Here is a 20,342-nt window from a genome sequence, read left to right on the forward strand (position 1 = left end):
CTACATGGTAAATAGGCTTTATGAAATAGGTGAAATTTTTTAAAATATATTTTTAGCTGTTATATTTATGTTAAATTAAGAACAGAAAGAAATATGTGCAGGAAACTGATGCTCTACATGATTTGAGAAAAGAAGAAAATTTAAAGGTTATTTACTTGATATTATGTAGTGCAAAGTTCTCTTTTTGAGTTAACTGGGTCAAAAATGTATAAAAGAGAAGCTAATTCTTTTATTCTGAGGCACAGTAAAAAAATGAAAAGGATCTAGCACGAAGTCTCTGAACTTATGGGCGTGATGTCTTTCACTGGTCTGAAACACCAGAGGTCTTGAACCTGAGCACCTAATTTTTTAAGAATTAAACAGTTCTGTAAATCTTTCCTGATTTACAAGTTGTTGGTTTGGTTTGGTTTTCTATTTTAGCATCTTTAACTACTAGAATTTCCTTTGTAGCTGGGGAAAAGGGATTTTGAAACGGTAGATCTCTGTACATTACATTTTAGTTTAAGCTATAATTATTTATATAGTAAAGTGCTATTCAATAGTATATGAACAATTGATAATATGGATGTTTATATGTCTTTTTTCTTTGCCTTGGTTTCAAGTTTTTTTTATCTGAAACACATATAGTCTAATGTATATGATGTTCTGTAGAGAAAATAGATTTTTGTGAGTAGATTATCCAATTTCCTTTGAACACAGGAATATTTTTACAAACAGTAGTTTGTAGAAGTAAGCATTCTGTCATTGTCAATTATATTTGATAAATAATGTGATTTTTATATGGATAAAACAGAGTAAAAACAAAATTACAGCTAGTAGTCTACCATTCATTAAGAATAACTTCAAGGACAACTTAAGCTGCTACTATATTATCATCCTTTATATGATATACAAGGTGATAAGGTCTTCAAATCCATACATTTACTTTTGCATTTTAAAGTCTCAAATTAAAAACAAAATTGGCATTGTATTTTAAAGTATTTTTTTTCTGAAGATGATATTTTAATAAACCAGAAATTACATTTTTTCTCTATGGAGCCACCAAAGAAATATGATTCATCTGGTTCTACTGCAGTTAACATATGGTGATACTTCTTATCCAAAAGGTGGTATCAGAAGTTGTTCTTTAATTAGAGAATCTGAGGAAACAAAGTACTGCGAATGCTTGCAGTGCAATCTTCTGCACTAGAGCAGTTCTTACCTTATTTTATAATGAGAACAGATTTTTTTTTTTTTATTCTTCCAAAGCTTTAATGTTTACAAATAAAGTTCTTCTGCATCAGTATTGGTCAGATCAGGCAGGAACTAATTACCCCAGATCAGGAATAATGATACAAGTTAAATCACTTCCTTTCAGTCCATGGATTTAGCTTTAAGATGATAAACTCGAGTCAACATGGTTCTCTTTACTGGAATTGTTTTTTTCAGAATGCATGCAAGGAAAAAGTTTTGCTCATTGTGTCAAGACTTTAATTTACCTTTTGGGTGAATAAATTATGAATAAATCACCTGTAAACTGAAGTTAGATGATTTATGTAATTTTCTTACTCAACAAAATTACCCTTGTTACCCTTGCTATACTAATACGGTAAAATAATTTAGAAGGTTTGTTATCGTTCTGATCTCTACAATAAAGGAAATTCTGTGCGTCAGTAAACTTTAAATCCTCCACTCTCCCTAAAAATAGAATTCTTGTGATAAGGATTTTAAACTTCTTTTTTAATGGAGGAAATGTTTTTGCAAGCTCTTTACTTGATATTAAATATCTTCCAGTGATGATCTGCACTAGCAACAGCTGAAATGTAATACTTGGCTATAAATGAGCAGAAAAGACATTAGCTGTAGACAGGGAGTAATTTTGATGACAGTTCTCAAGAAAACAACAACAGAAGTAATTACAGCAGATTGATCTGAAACAAAATATATGCCACACGTCAGTGTGTGTTAATACTCAAAATTTAAATAATTTTAGATCTTTGTGTGGATACTGTCTCTAAAAGTTTTTGGGGTTTTTGTGTTTTGTTTGTTTGTTTGTTTGTTTTAAATTACAGAATAACATGAGTTTGTACAGATAAAAAGAGCTTTTTTAATTTGGCATTATGATTCTGAATGAGGAACCCCTAGGAGTTAATCACTAGCCTGCAGTAAATGGTCTAGACCTAAATACCTTCTGCTCTGTAGCTGAACTCTAGGAAATGTTTCCAAGCACACCCTTTCAGAGTGCCACTCTCATCATCCTGGTGCCACTCCTGAAACTAAGTTTTCCATTCTAAATCTTCAAACATAATTGGTCCTTCAGTGTTGATCCTTCCAGATATCCTCTGAAAAAAATTATTCCCACAATGTTATAATGATTTGTTAGATCCCAAAAATTATTGATCATATTTTATATTCTGTAAAGCCAGAGATATAAAGAATTTGCAGATGCATTCTAATTTCTTCTAGACACAGAAAGCATAACTTATACAGGAATATCCAGAATGCTTTAATCCTTCCTGTATCTTTTTTGTCTATAGCTTAGTCACATCAATAGTTTGTTGGAGACAGAGATCTTTAATAAGGCTTACATTCCTCCTATCAGGTTTCTGTGTTGTAGCTCATGTACAGTTACCATGCAATTCACTATTTCAGTTACATGAAGTCCCCCTGACTAGGAAAATTTGCTCTTGAGGCTGGAGGCTGCTACTGGTGATGAGATGCCTCCCCTTCGAAGGAGGATTAGGAGATTAATGACTCTTCATTGCTAATTCTCTGCTGGTTGTCTCAGATTCTCTCTTAGCATCTTTCTGGTTATTCAATCCAATGTGCAGGCTAAATGACCAAAAAGAAATGTGATTGTAGAGGGGCTTAAGATTTCAGGCATATGCTAATCCATCATTATCATAAAGTTAAAGAAGAAAATAAAAAAACTTCTGGCAGCAATAAGAATAGTTGTAGATAAATAGGAACGTGTTCTGATGTCCTAATATTAACCTGTGCTAATCAACCTATATATTTAGACACACTTTTGCAGCTTTTTCCTGACCATTCACGATGCTGATGCTTATAACACAGTTCAAATGATTGTATAAAACCCATGGTAACTCAGGAAATAGTATCTTCATGACAACATAGGTTCAATTTACAGTTTTGAGATTGTCTATCAATTATGCTTATGTATGATCTTCCATTTATGTTTGCTTTGGCTTTTAGCTCCAGACCAGTCTGTCTGAACCAATGACTTTATCCAAGTCGATCTCACTTCCTCGTAGTGCATATTGGCACCACATCACCCGGCAGAACAGCGTTGGAGAAATCTACAGTTTACAAGGCAAGTTGCTTCTAATGCCATGTCCATTAGCTTCTTTCCATTTGACCAGAATTCATGAAAATTGCTTTTTATTTGCACTGGTTATTTTCTCTCCATTTCACTTTATCAGTTGTCGGGAACCTCAGCAGGATTCCCAAATTTACATAAAACAGGTTTCTTTTAGCCATTTTGTAAACTAATGATGAAAATTATTCCCAGAATCACCACATAAAGCTGGATAGACAATTTGGCTCAGTGTAGCTTCTCAGTAGCTAATGAATGTCAGGTTGTTTTAGTATTTTCTTCCAATAAGATGGGGCAAGTATTTGGGCAACCTCAGGGTGCCTAATTAAATCTACATAAAGTGGCTATATGAGTTGCAAGATTAAAACAAAGTAATTCTAGGAATAAGAGCTATTCTTGGTTATAGGTCTTCTGTATAGACATCGTCTTTTTCTGTCTCCAGTTTTCTATCACATGTTTAGATTTGCTTAAGCCTTTAAATGCTATAATTAACAAAACTTGATGATGATAATTCACTGCTCTTAAGCTGAAATTGATTTGTATCTTTTAGGAAACTTAAATTATTGTTACATTTTAAATGTAGACCTTTTAAAAATAGCCTTTCATAAACATATTCCTTTGTAAACTTCTAAAGGCATTAAGGATTTTGTTTCATTTCTTTCTTAATAATGTATTTGCATAAGCATTTTACATTTTGATAGGAGGTTAGAAACTGCTCACAAACAAGAGTATCCTGTGCAAAAAAGGGTAATATTTTCATAAAAATAAGTGAAATGCAGTATATAGATGAAAGACATGAAATGTTTTGTTTTGTAAATTATCGCATAAATTAAAACCAGCAGGTGAGCTGTGAGTTCAATGGGTGACTCATTAAAGGGTAAAGCATTTGTTTCCCATCATCCCCCATAGAACAAAGACAAAGTTAATTTCTAATCACGGTCATAGTCTTACGTTTAAATACCAGTAATGGAAAAAAAATAAAATAATTTTCTAGAAGTTGTTTGGGCAAAAAAAATTACTTGTACATCACCTTAAAAATATTCATCGTATCAGTGGTATTTTTTCATGGACTCAATTAGAATGCAAAAGGAAGTTTATTAGTAGAGATGTTAGAGTTCCCCTTGTGTTCTTGATGTGTCTTTTCTTCATCAACAAGACAGTAAATGTGTTATGTTCATTCTCTACAATCTTTCTTTTCTTATAAATGGCCTTCAAAATGAGGGAAAGCAAAACTTTTTTATATGAAGTAATAGTTCAATATCTATACCATGTAGCTGTGTGGGATTCAACATATTGAAAGTGTATTAATAAAAATGTGAGAATTTTACTTTCTGGAAGTATGCAGATTTTATTAACACTTGCACTGAAACATGGGACTAATAAATATTTCAGAACTTAAGATTTTTATTTACATATGATTTTCATCATATGTACTATGGTGACTTAAGAAAGTGTAGTTGATTTCAGAAGAGATTAATTCAGTCTTACCAGTGGGCTAGGAAATGCATTCACAGGACAACTTTTTCTCCTTCTGGTTGCAAAATTCTTCCATGCCAGAACATTATTCATTATCTGTAATGAAGATCTCCTTTAACCTTCTTTCTGCTGCAATGACTAATTAAATGCAATGTATTAGTACAGAAACTGAAGGGAGCTCAAAGTACACCTTTTCCTCCTAATACCTTGTCATGCTGGTAGTCTTTGCACTGCAGGGTTGTCAAAGCATCAGCCCACAGAAGCTTCATAGATGTGGGTGTGAGGTGGGTAGCAAGGAAGCAGATTGTGAGCATCACTTCAACCCTCACCTTATTACAGCAGCCAGCTGAGAGGGGCTGTTGCAGAGGGAAAAACTCACTTTCTGCTGCTGTGATCTCCTCTGAGCTTCAAAGGGTGTATGTCCTCTCAGAAAGAAGATGTTTTCTTTAGAGGGTAATCTGTCAAACGTAGTTCTGCACTGCATAGACATTTATGACAAAGCTTCGTACATTCAAGAAACAAATTTGGAATTTTCCCACATACCTCTAAATATCTCACAAACTCTGAAATGAAATAACTGGAGTGGTGTCTACCTCTATTCAGACAACTATCAATATCAGTAAAGTAATAGCTGAGCTCACTGTTAAGTGCAAGTGTTTCCATATTTCCATATTTCAAACTTGCAGTCTGAAGTGACCAGAATTTAATTAATAACAGCTGGTGATGTACAAGAAGAAATGAATATGTGCTCATACTACCTGAGATAAATTGGCTCTTTGGGAGTTATTTAGCAGTCAGATTTAACTTAATTAGTAGTGTGAGTTGGTCTGTTAATGAATACGCTATGGAGTAAGAAGGTAGGGGGTTTTATGGTTTTTGGTTTTTTAAAGACTACATTTCAGATGAGAAAAGGTAATTCAATAAATGGGTATTGGGTCTATCACCCTCCATTAGCCCATGAAAATACATGTAAAAACCTGTAGAGACTAACACACTGAATAATAGTACTGAATGAACACAGGTTGTGCAAAATATCTTAAAATGAGATGGGCTGGTTTCTATCTTTGTACAGCTTTTCTTCCATTTGCACCTTCCTTGCACTCTTTCAGTTCTTGATTGCACTACTGAGATAAAAGCAATTTAGTTGTCTAATCTTGTCAATTGGAACAACTTGGTGGTTGTTTCTTACCAGTGTCAGCACATCACTACCAGCATTCTCTTCAAATTTCACAGTGCAGTGCTGCAGGTTGGACAGTTTCCATCTGTGATCTGCAGCGGCTGTGGAGGTTGTGACGTGGGGCCTCATTAGCTGACACAGTGCTGCCCTTTCAGTACTGCCTGTCGCCTTTCCTCTCTGTCTGATGTCATATTGGACATGGGACAAGCCTCAGCACTGCACAATAAAAAGGGGAATTGCTGCCATGCCAAAAAATAGCGCAGTTATCAGGTGAAATTCTGATCTAAACTTCTGTGTTGGAGTGATTTCACTTAAAATCCCAATTGATAGCCATGGCTTTACAAATCACGATGCCTCTTTCTAAAGTGTATATATTGCCTTTAATTACAGTTCAGAAATTAAATAGTGTCCTTACATATTTTTAATCAAAAAATAACTTAACTAAGAGAGAAAAAAAAGAAAAAGATCTCTACACCATTTTTGTGCATACATGAGTATGACATAAATGAATTGTACATTTTCATAAATATAATAAAGAATAAAGAATTTGAGCCTAACAGAAGATAAGTGTTCATTGCTATGTTATGCACCCTATACATCAAGATCTACAAAAGCATGAAAATTAGAAGCCACGATTAACCTTGTTGACTGAAATCATACTTAAGAAGAAAAAAATACAAGAGCCATATAAGCATGGGAAAAAAATACCCTATGTGTTTCCTTTCGTTTGTTGCTAATACCTGGCATAAAATTTAGCACTGCTACACAAGATATTTAAAATTGACAAACAAAGCACATGTGTTTTTATACAATAAAAGATATTAAAGAGAATAAATCCTTTTTTTTTTAGGGCTTTAAATTCACTTAGGATGAAAAAGGGAGATTTCAGTAGACTGAATTTTCAGCTATCTGAAGAACTCTAGTTCTTGCCCTATAGAGTTTGGATGATACAAATGTTAAACAGAGTCAGTTTGTTTATTATTATAAAATTAAGGCCAAATAAATTTTTGGTATTGAAATGCTCATTAGCTTTTTGTATTGCAGTTATTGAAATCCCTGAGGAAATTATGTTCAGAAAATCTAATTACAGCCTGGTCTTTTTCCAAGAAATTCAAAATTAAGAAATGCTTTCAGTCACTCCTGTTGTTTGATCTGGCTTGTGCTCATTTTTTGAACTTTGGTTTTGCTATTCATGCTCAAAGTGATGAACACCTACTCACATAAGCAATCCTATTCATTTCTATAAGAGTACTCATGTGAAGGAGCATATATTTATGTAAGAATTACACCTGTAACATCTTACAGTTTTCCTCTAAAAAAAGAACACTAATGCTTTTTTCTGCAGTAAATTGCTTATCACAGTTTGTTTATAACAAATGCTTATTTGTTCTATCACAAATGATTACCACATTTTGTTGGAAACTCTTATCAAAGTAAATAAATTACAAAGAAAAATACTAAGATACCTGTTAAGCACTAGAGTTGTATTTTTAAATTTAGTGAGGAATTCTGAGGAATAAAATTATGGTCTTCAATGAGACAAGACTTAAGCAAGAAACATCACTTAAGATTCTAAGTACATATCAAAACCAAAACCAGACAGAAATAAAAAATGTCCTCTACGAAGTCTGTAGGAATTTTGCTGTTGATATACAATTAGCTATTGTATTTCACACTAAAGGTGCAAGAAACCTGGTTTTGCAAATCAAAACAGAGGGAAGCTCTGGCTCCTCTTCAGCCTTGGTAAGCAAGCCTGCATTGCCCCTTGTCTTTTGGCCTTGTTAGGTGAGAACTAACCCTTCTTTCTCTTTTTTTTTTTTCCACTATATTTTAAGCAAGATAACATGTAGTGTTAACTCATTCAGCTAAAAGGTGTTGTATGTAAAAGGGAGACAAAGTCATACACAAATAATTTTTCCCACCTGCATAGGTTTCCAGCCTTTTCAAAGTAGAAACTCTGATATGTCACTAAAAATAATCAGAGAATATTCGAGTTGCTAAATATTTAGAGGGGTTTGAATCATCCTGTTCAACCCTCTTTAAGCTAATCCTGGAGGAAGTTCTCATATAGGCTTCTGCAGTTTTCTGCAAATTAAAGTATGTAAAATGAATGGGAGAACATTCGTCATTTTGGCATTTCCATTGTTTGTTCATAAGCCCAGCAACAGAGTACAGAATCCATTTCCCCATCTAATCTTGGTGCCTGAATAATGTGAATAACATAAAATGTTAGAATATATCTGTTATATAAACCTGATCTCTCAGTAATGTTTCACTAAGTGTCTACCAGCAGCTAAAGCTGAAATGCTTTATAGCCTGCCACATTCCCATTTCCTTTGCTGAATCTCATCAGGACTTTCACATTAGTAAATGAAGCCTATAAAATTTGAGATATGAGTAAAGGACACCTGAAACAAGATACTTACTGAGTATAAACTGCATAAGAGCTACATTATTTAGAATGACTGTATAATGTGCTTCTCGAGTCTTATGCAGTAGCTTTGAATTTCTGTGCAAAGCAGTGCATCACTAAACTGATTTTAATTCCCACATTGGAAGTGGGAAGTGTATTACTCAGAAACTAGTAAAAAAGAATTTCATTTTGTTCAACAGTGACTGCTGTAGCTAATTACTGACAAATTCTAAAGAGTATCTTGACATATTCCTGTTCATTCAGATAAATTGTTGCTGAGTGAAGAGGTTGTTGCAGTTATGAGCTGTGAAAAATGGGGCGGCAGGAGAAGCCAAAAATATTCATAAAGTATATTTCATTGTCAAATACAGAAGTTCTGATTTCATTTAAGCCCTATATTTTGATGCCCTTTTTCTCAGAAGATGATCCTTCAGTGAAATCACTTGTCAATGGCTTTATTCTGTGCTAGACAGAAAGCATAGAAGTCACTGTAGTCTCAACTTACAACTGAAAGTGCAAACAGTGTAAGAAGAGCAGTTAAATATTGGCTGATTGCCTCCTCTCCCCTCCAAAAACCAACAAATGTGCAAACTTCAGTGCAAACTACACAGATTCTTAGCTGTAAGTCTCCTTTTATGTCTTAGATTAATGACTTCATAATAGCTTCTCACTCACTGTTAGAGTGAGCTCTGGCTCAACTTAAGTGAAACCAGGAATCTTTACCCTGAGTTTGCTTAAGACTCACTACAGTTGTGCTACATTCATTTGATCTTTGCTGTATCATAAAATTCAAGGACCTGCAGTGTATCATGAGAGCTGTAACTCAATAAAAGAATATGAGTAATGGGACAATAAGCATAACCATCTCCATGGGTGCCGCCAGCTAGTGATGGGTTGTCTGAAGAAGAAAGGTTTGCAATCTTATATCAAAGAGAAAATTGAAATACTTTTTGAAAGATCAATTTTGTGAGAATTGCTTTTTTCTATTAAATCGTTTCACCAATAAATCTAGACTGCTCTAGCTATGACTGTCTGATTTTGTGTTAAATATGTTATCACACTTAGAATCAAAAGAATTGTCAGTTCATTTTTGTAATTTCAAACAAATTGAACTATTTCTATGCTGACAAACCAGTTAAATGATTACCCAAAGTCATGAATGATTAAACCCTCTTTAAGACAATTTGGGGTGAGGGGAAGCCTGAATATTTGTGAAAAAAATACCTGGGCAAAAAGATGTGTTTTCTTTAGTATTTCTTTGCAGTACCTGGCTATACTTCTTTTTCTTTCATTAATTATTACATTAAGGAAAAAAATACTGAAATTGACACTTCAGTAGAATGTGTTCATAAAAATGTTTTATAAACTAGAAAAAATGTAAGTTTGAAAATAAGCTGTGTAACAGGAAGAGTGGGAGAATATTAATAATACCAGCTGTACCAGCAGCAACAGGGAAAGAAGCCAAGCTGAAGGATGTCAAGTGCAATTGATTGTGTTCTACTTTAAGTGGAAAAAAGATCCACCTCCCTCCTTCATGTTCTAATCTTTATAACATAAAGTAGGATCATATAAATGTATATTTAACAGCTTGTGTAGAGTGGCATGACATTGATTCTTATTTGATTATTTGGAAGTTTAAAACGTATCTTTTTTATAGAAGGAGCATCATACAATCTCAAATACATTAACCTTCAGTTTCTGTAAGATTTTCTTTTACATGTATCTCACTTTACTAATTACAACAAAATTATGGTGACAATATTTGTGGCACATGACATATAGTCTGTTGCTAGTACAGACCTATTTATTTTCATGGTAAGGCCAATTTAAGCCCCATGGACACTCTACTCAGTATGTTCAGTTTAATCAAGCCATAAGAATATGATCTTTATATCTCCATAGTGAATTTCAGCTGTGCAGAACTGATTAAAAATCATAGTATTATTCAGTAGAGAGGAAAAAAAATGTTCAAAAAATCTTAGAATGTCTTTCATTCTCTATTTGTTCAAAAAAGCCTTTTCATCTTGGTGATTTTTTATATCCTGCCAACTTTTTATTTGATCAAAATGATACATTGTAAGAAACTAAGATAAATTTCACAGAAATAGGAACTATGAATAACAAAGGAAATGTCCTCCCAATGCAGAGTTAGCAAGATTTCACTAAAGTAAAAGTTTTTCATCTTTTCCAAAACTGAAGTCTTCCAACTCCTTGCTGTTCCATGTTTGAATACTAGAAGCAAGTTTGCTGTTTAGCTGCTGGATGTTTGTTTATCCTTCAAAATTCTTTGAAGATGCTTTCTGGGAAAGGATTTTAATGAAAGGTTCATTGCCCTGAGTTTAAGAAAAAATTAAATATTCTGTTATAAAGCTATATGGAACAAAAGAAAATACAAGAGAGAGAAAGGATTTGGTAGGAACTGGAGTTGGATGCTCTGGAATTTACATTATAAGTGTCAAAGCAGAGTAGGGATAAAATTATAAGATTCTCTATTACTCTTTTTAATTACATAATTATTTATGTTATTGTCACTAGACCAAGTTTACATGCAGAGGAACTGCACCAAGACTGTTTTCTCTGATCTGGTAGTGTGTGTGATGTAAACTGGCATGGGTGGCTGTGTTCCCAGCAGTGTCCTGTCTCCTCTGGTGGGCAGTAATGCCACTCCTAAACCCAGCAAAAGAAAGTGATGGAAAACCACCAGTGAGGCACAGCTCGTTGCCCTGTGCCAGTGAGGCTGTTCTGCCCTAGCTGTGTTGACTGAGAAACTAAGGATGCATCTTCTGTCTGTCTCTTGTTCTCCTTGTACTTTCATTCCCATGCAGGATAGAAAGCAGGGTCTTGTCCAACCCATCTCTGTCCCTGTGGGTAGACGGTGTTTGGTGGGGAGTGCCACTGTCAGTAATGTTTCATTTTCTCTCTCCAAACTCTTTTGAGCCCAAACAGCCACTGCAGGATGTTCCAAAGCTGCTTTATATGAGCTAAATAGGTGCCACTTACTTATAGTCACTGTCATCATGCACTCAAAGTGTCTCCTTTATGACTTAAATACTTTAGTTGAGAATTGTGTAAAGGTGTGTTTTCAACACGAAGAAGACACATGGCTAGTTAGTTATGGCTATACCATATGTTTTGACTTTCCTGAATGAAATATAATTAAAATAGGATTTTTATCAGCTGTTTGGTTTCAACTTTGAAGAAAAATACCCTTCTCCTGGCTTACAACACTGCTTATTGTTTTTACATTTCACTAATTAAGCATTAAAATGCTATAGGCTTTATTCTTTTCTGTACTGAAATTCTCTAAAGTTGTCATTACTGGGTATGGTTCTTCTCCATGGAAGTTAGCGAAAATTACATGAAGCAAGTTTTCATTTTTACCTCATTTTGCCACTTTTCCACACATCTGTATAAATAGATAACAATAACAAAATATTTTCTTCCTAAATACTTATTACGCACATGCCAGAGTAGCACCTGTGTCTCCATATGCTTGCCTAACTTTTTGCTAGAATAGGAATGAGTTTTGCTTTTTTAGTAAGATTTCTGCATGATGACTAATGGGAAGTTGTCAGATTTCTAGTTTCTTGGTTATGGACTGATGGCATCAAACCAGGAATGCAGGTACCCAAAATGTGCATTCTACCTCCTCGTTTCATATTTGGACATGCCAGGTTTTGGGAATATTCCCAAGTAATGTTGTTGCTGAAAATAAGATTCAGACTCAGTTTACATAAGTGTCGAATCTTTTAATTTGAAAAGTCCTATTCTCATTGTAATTGTTGTAAATGCAACCTCAATTTAAATGATTGGTTGTTGACAGATTGTGGCCACTTGTTTTTGTCCATTATTGCTGTTATTCTGTTCCAGGATGTCTCGACAGGTTTGCGGGGTTTCTGTTTGTGAGATGGCAGTCCTATCATCACCAAACATTTGATGTCACAGACATTTTATGATGGAAAGGATAATCAGGTTTGGGTTAGGATATGAAAATGTATTTCATTCAGTATTGTCAACTGTCTCATTATTCCCTATTCATCAGAGCAGGTATTTAATTCTGAGACATAGCTCGGCAGTTTTTCATCCCTTTCATGCCTCTTATAAAAACAGTTTCCTTTGATCAAACATGCATTTTGGTTTAAATGTCAATCTGTTTCTGAAGAGTCTTGTTTTTTTTCCTGTCACTATGTACTAACCAAGATAACCCATTTTTAACAACTAAATGGGGAGGAGGGGAGGGAAATAGGGTCAGGGACAGCAAATGCTGGACATTACCTGTACCAGCGTGTGATTTTTCACTCCTAATATATATTGGTCTTCATGTACTAGAAATGCCTTTTGACTCCCTAGGATACTGATGAGAATGCCTGTGACTGCAAAGTTCTTGTAACTTCTAGGCCATAGATCTTTTCTTCTTCTAGTGTAAGAATGAGGAAAAGGGATTCTTCTTGAGCTTCTTTATCATTTTGTTTCCTGATTTGCTGGCTAACATTTCAAAGCAAAGAACTGTTTCATGTTACGCTCATGGATTGGACCAGCACCAAGGTGTTTTAGGGCTGAAGAAATGTAAAGAACAGCTCAAGATGCTTCTTTACGTACTCTTATTACCTTAGTTGTACTTCAAACCTTGTATTGAACTTTAGGAATATGCCATATATTTTCCAGGTGTGTTTATTGTGTAATAAAATACCAAAGAGGAGGACAATTTAAGCTTCTATCTTCAGAGTGTGACTTGTTTTTTGCTTAAATTGCAGTAAGTAAGAATGTTGCCAGGGACATGAATGACAGTATGCTGGTGGTGCATGACTACTATAAAAAGGGAAAATGTACAGAAAACTTTAATATTATCATTGCTATGAATATAAGATGCTTACTCATTTTGTTTATTTAATCCACATCCGTACAAGATGTAAAAGAAAACCTTCCTAACTAGGCAAAAAAAAAGAAGTTAATTTGTTAAGGCATTGATCCTCAGCTGTTGCAAGTCATCCTTGCTCATGGAAAAACAAAACAAAACAAAACAAAAAAAGCAAACAAACAAACAAACAAACGAAAAACTTTCCCTATAGCTCATGTCCACAGTCACTGTAGCACAAACAGAACCCCCACGTCTGGGCATTTTTTCAGTGGCCCATGTAATTATGCCGAGCCTTTTTTGACTGAGGTTAGTATTTATTCTGATAGTTATGGATCTTGATGCATTTTATGTGATAGAACATCCCCATATTTGCTTTGACCTTAAAATTATCCGTATGAAAGACATTTCTTTCACTTTTATTCTACATTGATGTGGCTGGACCACCTAAAAAAACCCACCAAAAAAAAAAAAGCAAAAAACAAAAAACCCAAACCAAACAAAAAAAAAAAAAAAAAAAAAAAAAAACAAACAACCAAAAAAATCAAACCAGAACAAAAAACCAAACCAAAACAAAAAGCCAAAACCACCAAAACTCTGGTTTTGGTTACAAAACTACTATGCTACAACTGTGGGAATGGTTAAATGGTTTAATAAAACCTTCTCAGTACCATCATGCAGCATGAAATTGTCCCAACACATGCAGTGTTGCAGTATAGGTTAATACCTAGAGAATGGGTCCATACCATTAAACTGTCAGTAAAGCAATATTCAGCCTCAACAGTAGGGAGGTGATGATGCCCTTATCTCCCTGAAAACAGCCCCTAGTCAGTAGGAGCTCTAACACCAAACTCTGTGACTTGCTACTTGAAAGTATTTTTCATCCTGAAATGGTAGATAAAATCAGCTTTGAACCCTGTTTCTGCTGACCTCAGAAGAGTAAATTACCTTACTCTTGGAGGCAGCATGACTCACCGTCTGACTGTTCCCATAGCGTTTGCAGTTTTCACCTGCCTGGGAAAGAATCATTGAATTCTGACAATTATTGTGTCATCTCTCATCTGACAACCAAGCACTGTTCTTCGACCATGATGCTAGAGTTTATGAACAGTTTTAGCACATACTGTTTGAAATTTGTTGTTTCCTGAAGTGGCCACTGAAGCCATTAACCCAGAGTTATTTTTCCAGAGATTTTTTCCTGGGAGAAACTTATAAGTTCATAGCATTTTGTCTGAAATGGAAATATGCATTTTGCTTACACACATGTACTTACAGGATTTTTTTTTTATCCAGATAGTTACAGGCAGGGTTTTTTTGGTCTAGAGTTTTGCTAACAGAAACTGAATACAAAACTCATGCATACAAGTATATCAGTCATTCTCCAAACTGTCATACAAAAATGTTAACAGGTTTTTTAAACCTTAAAAAAGTTTTTAAAAAGTCTTATGTGGATCAAAATTAAATACATAATCATAGATAATATTTGAATTTTGTATATTATTATACATTAATTTTGAGTGCACTATTGTAATACAGATGTTATTTCACTGTGAAATCTCTTCTAAATTGTATAGCTAAAATACATCAAGATGTGCTAGACCCTGATTATGTATATTATATGTCTTGTAAATTATATATTCAGTTCTAAATGACTGCAAACTTGAATAACTCACATCCAGGGTTTTTTTTTTCCTCGTAGAAGTGTGTATTAGATAAAAAATATTATTCAGTCAAAATTGGAGTTAAGCAGAAAGCCATGTTACCTATCATATTATCACATGTTTATTTATGTAAAGTATGTGGCCATGCACAACATATTGTAAATCTTACACCATCTGCAAGGCACAGTTGTCTTTTATGAGTTGCCCAATATACGTTATATTTTTGATAAAATCTTTTGTCAGTTCTTTTCTCTGTAACATTATTTTCATTTCTCATAGATCGTACATGGATTTATTCCCTATTATTCAAATGTTAGGTCCAGTATTCCTAATCATGTGGCAGAACAAAATCAGAGCCAGATACCAATCTCTTCTAGGTCAGCATAGCTTTGCTAAAAAGACTTCTAAGTGTTTTTGCTGAAGAGACACATATTTTTATTTCTACCCTACATAACGTATCATGTTGTGGTTCGAGGGGTTTCTGGGGGGTCACTGCTGACCGCTCTGTGAAGGTTTTCAGGGTTGGAATCACCCCCCCGCCACCCATCCCTCGTGGCAGGGACAGGTGGCAGAGGTACTTAAGCCAGGAGACAGAGACCACGTAGCACACAGGGAATCCAGCAGCAAAGAAGAGATTTTATTCAAATTTCCTGCAGCTTATAAGGGCTGCTGGGCCAAAGAGGGGATCGTCCATTTGGCTAGCCAATACAAGGAGACAATATAATAACTATGGCAACACAGAAACCAATGGTAGACAAGTGAGTTAACAACTTCCAAACCCTGGCAGTATCAGAAGTGTTTATTTCACCACAGTTGCTTTTCTGTACTTGTACAATTTCATATCATAAATGTAATGGTCATAGTTACCTTTTTAATGTGCTAAAAGTATTTTTCATTTGAAACCTGTTCTTGTAATTCAAAAGTTTTCTTTGTTTAGCAGATGTTTTTTTTTTATTCCAAACTATGACTTAATTTTTTTATGCTGGCATTTTGGCTACGTACAAAACAATATCACTGATGTTTACTCTGTGCTAAATCTAGTGTCTCTGGAAAGTGCAATAGACACATTTACTGCCACAGGATAACTGGAAGCTTCTCTTCTAAGGACAGGCACTTCAGGCACAAAGACAAAAAGAAACAATTTCTGATCTGGATGATCACAATGGAAGAATTATGGTTCCCACAATATTGCACCTTTAGACCAAAATGTAGATGCCTTTGACAAGGTGATAAGCAATTCAGGTCTTTCATATTCACTATGAAACATCAGTACACTGAAAAATGAAGTGAAAGGCAAGAAGAAAGTCTATCTAGTAGTCTACATTCGTTGATATTAATGAGCATTGTTAAGTTGAAAGTCTCCAAATCTTCAGCTTCTAATTCGATGAAAGATCTTTGTGTCTGGTGTTTCTTTTTTTTGCTTGTTCATTCATAATGAGAGAAGAATCCCTGCATGGATTTTGATGCACAACTTAGAGATATTATAAATGGTAGCAGTGTCTTGATTAAAATGTTGCCTTGTTTTCTTATGACCATCTTGATGTATGGAATAGGACTGGAATTTGACAAAACAGGAAGTTCAGTTTTAAAGTGCCTATTGCCGGATAAGAAATGTCATGGCTCTGTGATTCAGAGTGCTGAACTGACACATACTCATTAAAATAGTTCACATTTGTTCAAAATCCTTTGATAAGTAGTTTTGTGAAGGCAGACTTTACGCTAAATGAGGTATCATTTGGATATTATATCAAATCAGGTATTGTCTGTTCTCCAGTTGCTGGCACAATGCCAAGGTCAAGGCATGTGGCATGAACACTGCTGTGTGTTATCACTTACTCACTGTAAACAAGATCATATTCTGAGGCCATATTCTGATCTCGATTCAGTCTTTGTGATCAAATGATGCACCTGTGCCTCAATGGTCTGTCATGGCACCATGACCCAAATGTCCATTTTGAATTTTTGTCCTTGCTGTGGCAATTGTGGGGTTCAGATCAGCGTTTAACGATCTGACCTCCAGCAGGAATGCAAGAGCTGACACACAAGTTTTGGGATAAATGAAATTGGGTCAGAGCTCTGAACTAGTCTAACATTTAAATTGCCCTAAATCAGTCCGTCTACCTTCCAGATGTAGATTACTGCTTCCTCAGTATTGCAGGGGTTATGTTTCCTTAGGGCACTGGAAGGTTTAAGTCCTTAAATAGAAGTCAGCAGTGATACTGATATGATTATAGCAGTTCATGCAAGCTGAAGGTGTGACACCTGGGAAAGCAGATAAGTGCCCGGAATTTGCAGTAGCTATGAGAGTAGTGCTGGTATAGGAACACTTTAAATATCAAAAAAAAAAGCTCTCAGTCCTTCTTGAGACCATATGACTCAGTAAAGGCTTTATAAAACAATGTGAGTAGTCCAGATACCAATGTCTACGGAGGTTTTTTTACAGACCGTGTCCATGAAAATCTCAACATTTTAAAATTTTTGTGGGATTTTTCTTAAATAAAGGATGTCTGTGATAATTTTTTTTTCTCAGTTCTCGCAGCTAATGCTGTGAAGCGGGATCACTGAACTGGCACAGATAATACAACATTTCTTTGTATTATGGAAGAGAATGGTAGATATGTCCCATGGGAATTCTTTGGAATAGGTTGTTTATCTCTGAAATTAGGTTTTTTTCCTCACTGAGGCACATGATGATTTGGAAAAATATTATACATAACCATCATTGTATTTTTATTACATGATTGAGATAAAGGGTGTTAGCAAACATTATTAGTGTCTGATTCTGAAATCAAGCAAATAATTATTATTTAATTTCTTATCATGATTCCTCAAGAATTGTTTAGTATTAATTGTTTTGCTGTTTAATTTTTACTATTAACACTTCTTTCACTAATGTGAAATCTCAGTTTCATCACTTTACTTGGAAATCGGTCTCAGGCAGTAGGCAGAAAATAGCTGAGATACCTTAGGATGGGAGGGTAGGAGAGGGAGGATGTTTTTTCAGATTCTTTCTCTGGAAAGATAACTTTTCAAAATGTGAATAATCAATTATGTAATGTCCCTCCCACTAAAGAAGCTGTGTGCCAGGATTTAAGCTTGTTTTAAATAACTGCTGTATTTTCATCATTGGAGAGTTGCACTTTGGTTTTGAGCTTGTGGATTTTAGAAGAAACTGGAAATGCATTAAACTCTTTCTTCTTCTGGTTACTAATTGCTTAAAACCAGGACATTGGACCTACAGCTTATCTCATGGCTACTAACAACAAGCAAGTTTAATTTCTGATCAAATGATAGTAGGCTATACAGTCTATCATTAATTTGACCTAGAGGAAGTAGTGTATTTAATGTCACAGGCTCTTGTAACGCCATGGAAAATAAAGAGGGAAGAAAATGAGGTTCTATTTTACTGTGACTAAAAAATAGAAAAAAATGAAGCATTTTTTCTCTGCCCTGGAATGTTAATAAAAGCACTGTAGTGACAACAATATAGCCTTTTCCAGGATGGAAGGAACGGAAACGTATGTTCTGCCTTCTGGCAAGAACAATGGTTAGGCATTTTATCTGTCAAATCTATCTGTATGTGTAATGCTTCCAGAAACATAGTATCTGTGCACTGAAATATGTGAAATTTAATTTAAGAATTCTACAAACCAAAGTCATGGTGAAAACAGAAAACATATTCTGAATTATATGTGTAGTTTTTAGGAAAAGGAAGAACATTAAAGATGTTCATGTAATATCCACTATCTAACTATTAAGTAGGTTTTTTATATATGTCTGTAATATAGATGGTGCTCAAAGAAGTTGGCTTCTTTAAGACACTGTTAAATAGCTCAGTTTTGACATAAGGTTTTTCATATCAAAACTATTACTGGATTTATTCCAATAAATTCAAAGTTTAAATACAAATCTTCCACATTGTTTGGGAGACCTTACTTTTTTACCTTTATCTTATGAGAGAGTGACCACAGATAATACCACATTTTCAAATATTTTGAGAAGTACAATTATTAAAAACTGATAATTTAACACACTATCAATGGTTAGAAATTAAAATACTTTTCTAAAATGTTTTATTTTAGAATAAAGATCTAGGCAGTGTGTTCTATGCATATAATTCAATTGGTTGACTCAAATTTTCATTTAATCATTTTACAAATTAAATTAAGTTCATAAATTATAAGAACATTTACTCAAAACTGCTTTTTAACTTTGAAAACTCTTTTGTGTAATATATGTGTACTCATAACCTTATTTTCTCACAATGCATGTATAAACTAACTCAATTCTGCATCTGTATTTGACTAAACTAATGTTTATATTGGATCATTTTATTATTTGTTGAAATAAGACAGTACACTTAGGAGTGACCTTTTATTTGATATTTTCACTTTGATTACATTCACATTTTTTATCTTGCATTTCTTCTAGGAGCAACAATCAAAACCAATTTTGGACCTCTGTACAGATGGATGCATTTAATCTTTTGTTAGTATATTTTCTGGTGATTATTTTCAGGATTGCATTTAACATGCTGAGGAGATTAAGCACTATTATCAGACAATAGCAACTAACTGTGTCTGTGAACAAATTACCTTATCTGTAATCATTCTTAAAGACTTAGATCACATGCATAGATTTCAGTGAACATCTGGATCATTAATCAGCTTTGTCTTAAATATTTTCATTATTTTACTTTTCCCTTGAAATTTTCTAGCAAAAAGGAGAAAAAGTCATACTGACTTACAACATATCTCCTTACTATCGAGATGTGATCCACTGACCTATTCTGTAATTTCCTGGTAGTATAAATATAATATATGATAGAATTATAATTCTGTTTGCTGTATTACCAAAGGCCATCCCTGTGTGCAAAAAAATTCGGGCAAAGGCAGTAGCATAAAAGAAAAAAAGACAAACCTTAAAACAGTTATAGCACATTCAACTCTTTCTAAGAGGAAATAGAAAGTACTGCAGTGGAAGACTCAGTAAGGTTGAAAGGTTGAATGAATGTGGGAGTACTCCTTCTCATTTATATGCAAATTTTATCTTAACACTTAGCCTTTTCTTCATAGTAAGAATACTTTTTTGTTGTTCACGTTGAATATCCATGCAAGAAACAGTTAATTATTTTACTTTATTTGCATTTCTGTAATTCTAAATATAAACTTACAACAAGATGATATAATATATACCTAAATGTCATAAAATCATAACCTGTCATCAACATCTCTGTGGTTTCAGGCAAAAATACATATGATAAGAACAGTGGCTTCCATGACACAGTCTTATTATATTGCTGAATTGGCTGAAACAAGTGCTTCAAACAAAGGCACATAGATTTTACCCAAAGCTGAGGGGCATTCTCCACTCACCATGAGACCAGTAGACATGAGTTACTTCTGGAAAAAGGAACAAATTAGCTGAACACCTTCAAGAGGCATGCT

At 34.3% G+C, this 20,342-nt stretch overlaps 1 protein-coding gene across 1 annotated transcript in view; it reads left to right on the forward strand.

Moving 5' to 3' along the window:
* DOK6 (docking protein 6) overlaps positions 1-20,342 on the forward strand; it is a 268,016-nt gene that overhangs the window by 222,575 nt on the left and 25,099 nt on the right. The window contains exon 7 of the mRNA XM_029959396.1: positions 3,193-3,310. Coding sequence (XP_029815256.1) covers positions 3,193-3,310 — 118 coding nt within the window. The remainder of the gene's footprint in view (positions 1-3,192; positions 3,311-20,342) is intronic.

The sequence above is a fragment of the Manacus vitellinus genome, unplaced genomic scaffold (genome assembly GCF_001715985.3).
Source record: "Manacus vitellinus isolate BGI_N305 unplaced genomic scaffold, ASM171598v3 scaffold_1_pilon, whole genome shotgun sequence".
In the NCBI taxonomy this organism is placed as follows: Eukaryota; Metazoa; Chordata; class Aves; order Passeriformes; family Pipridae; genus Manacus; species Manacus vitellinus.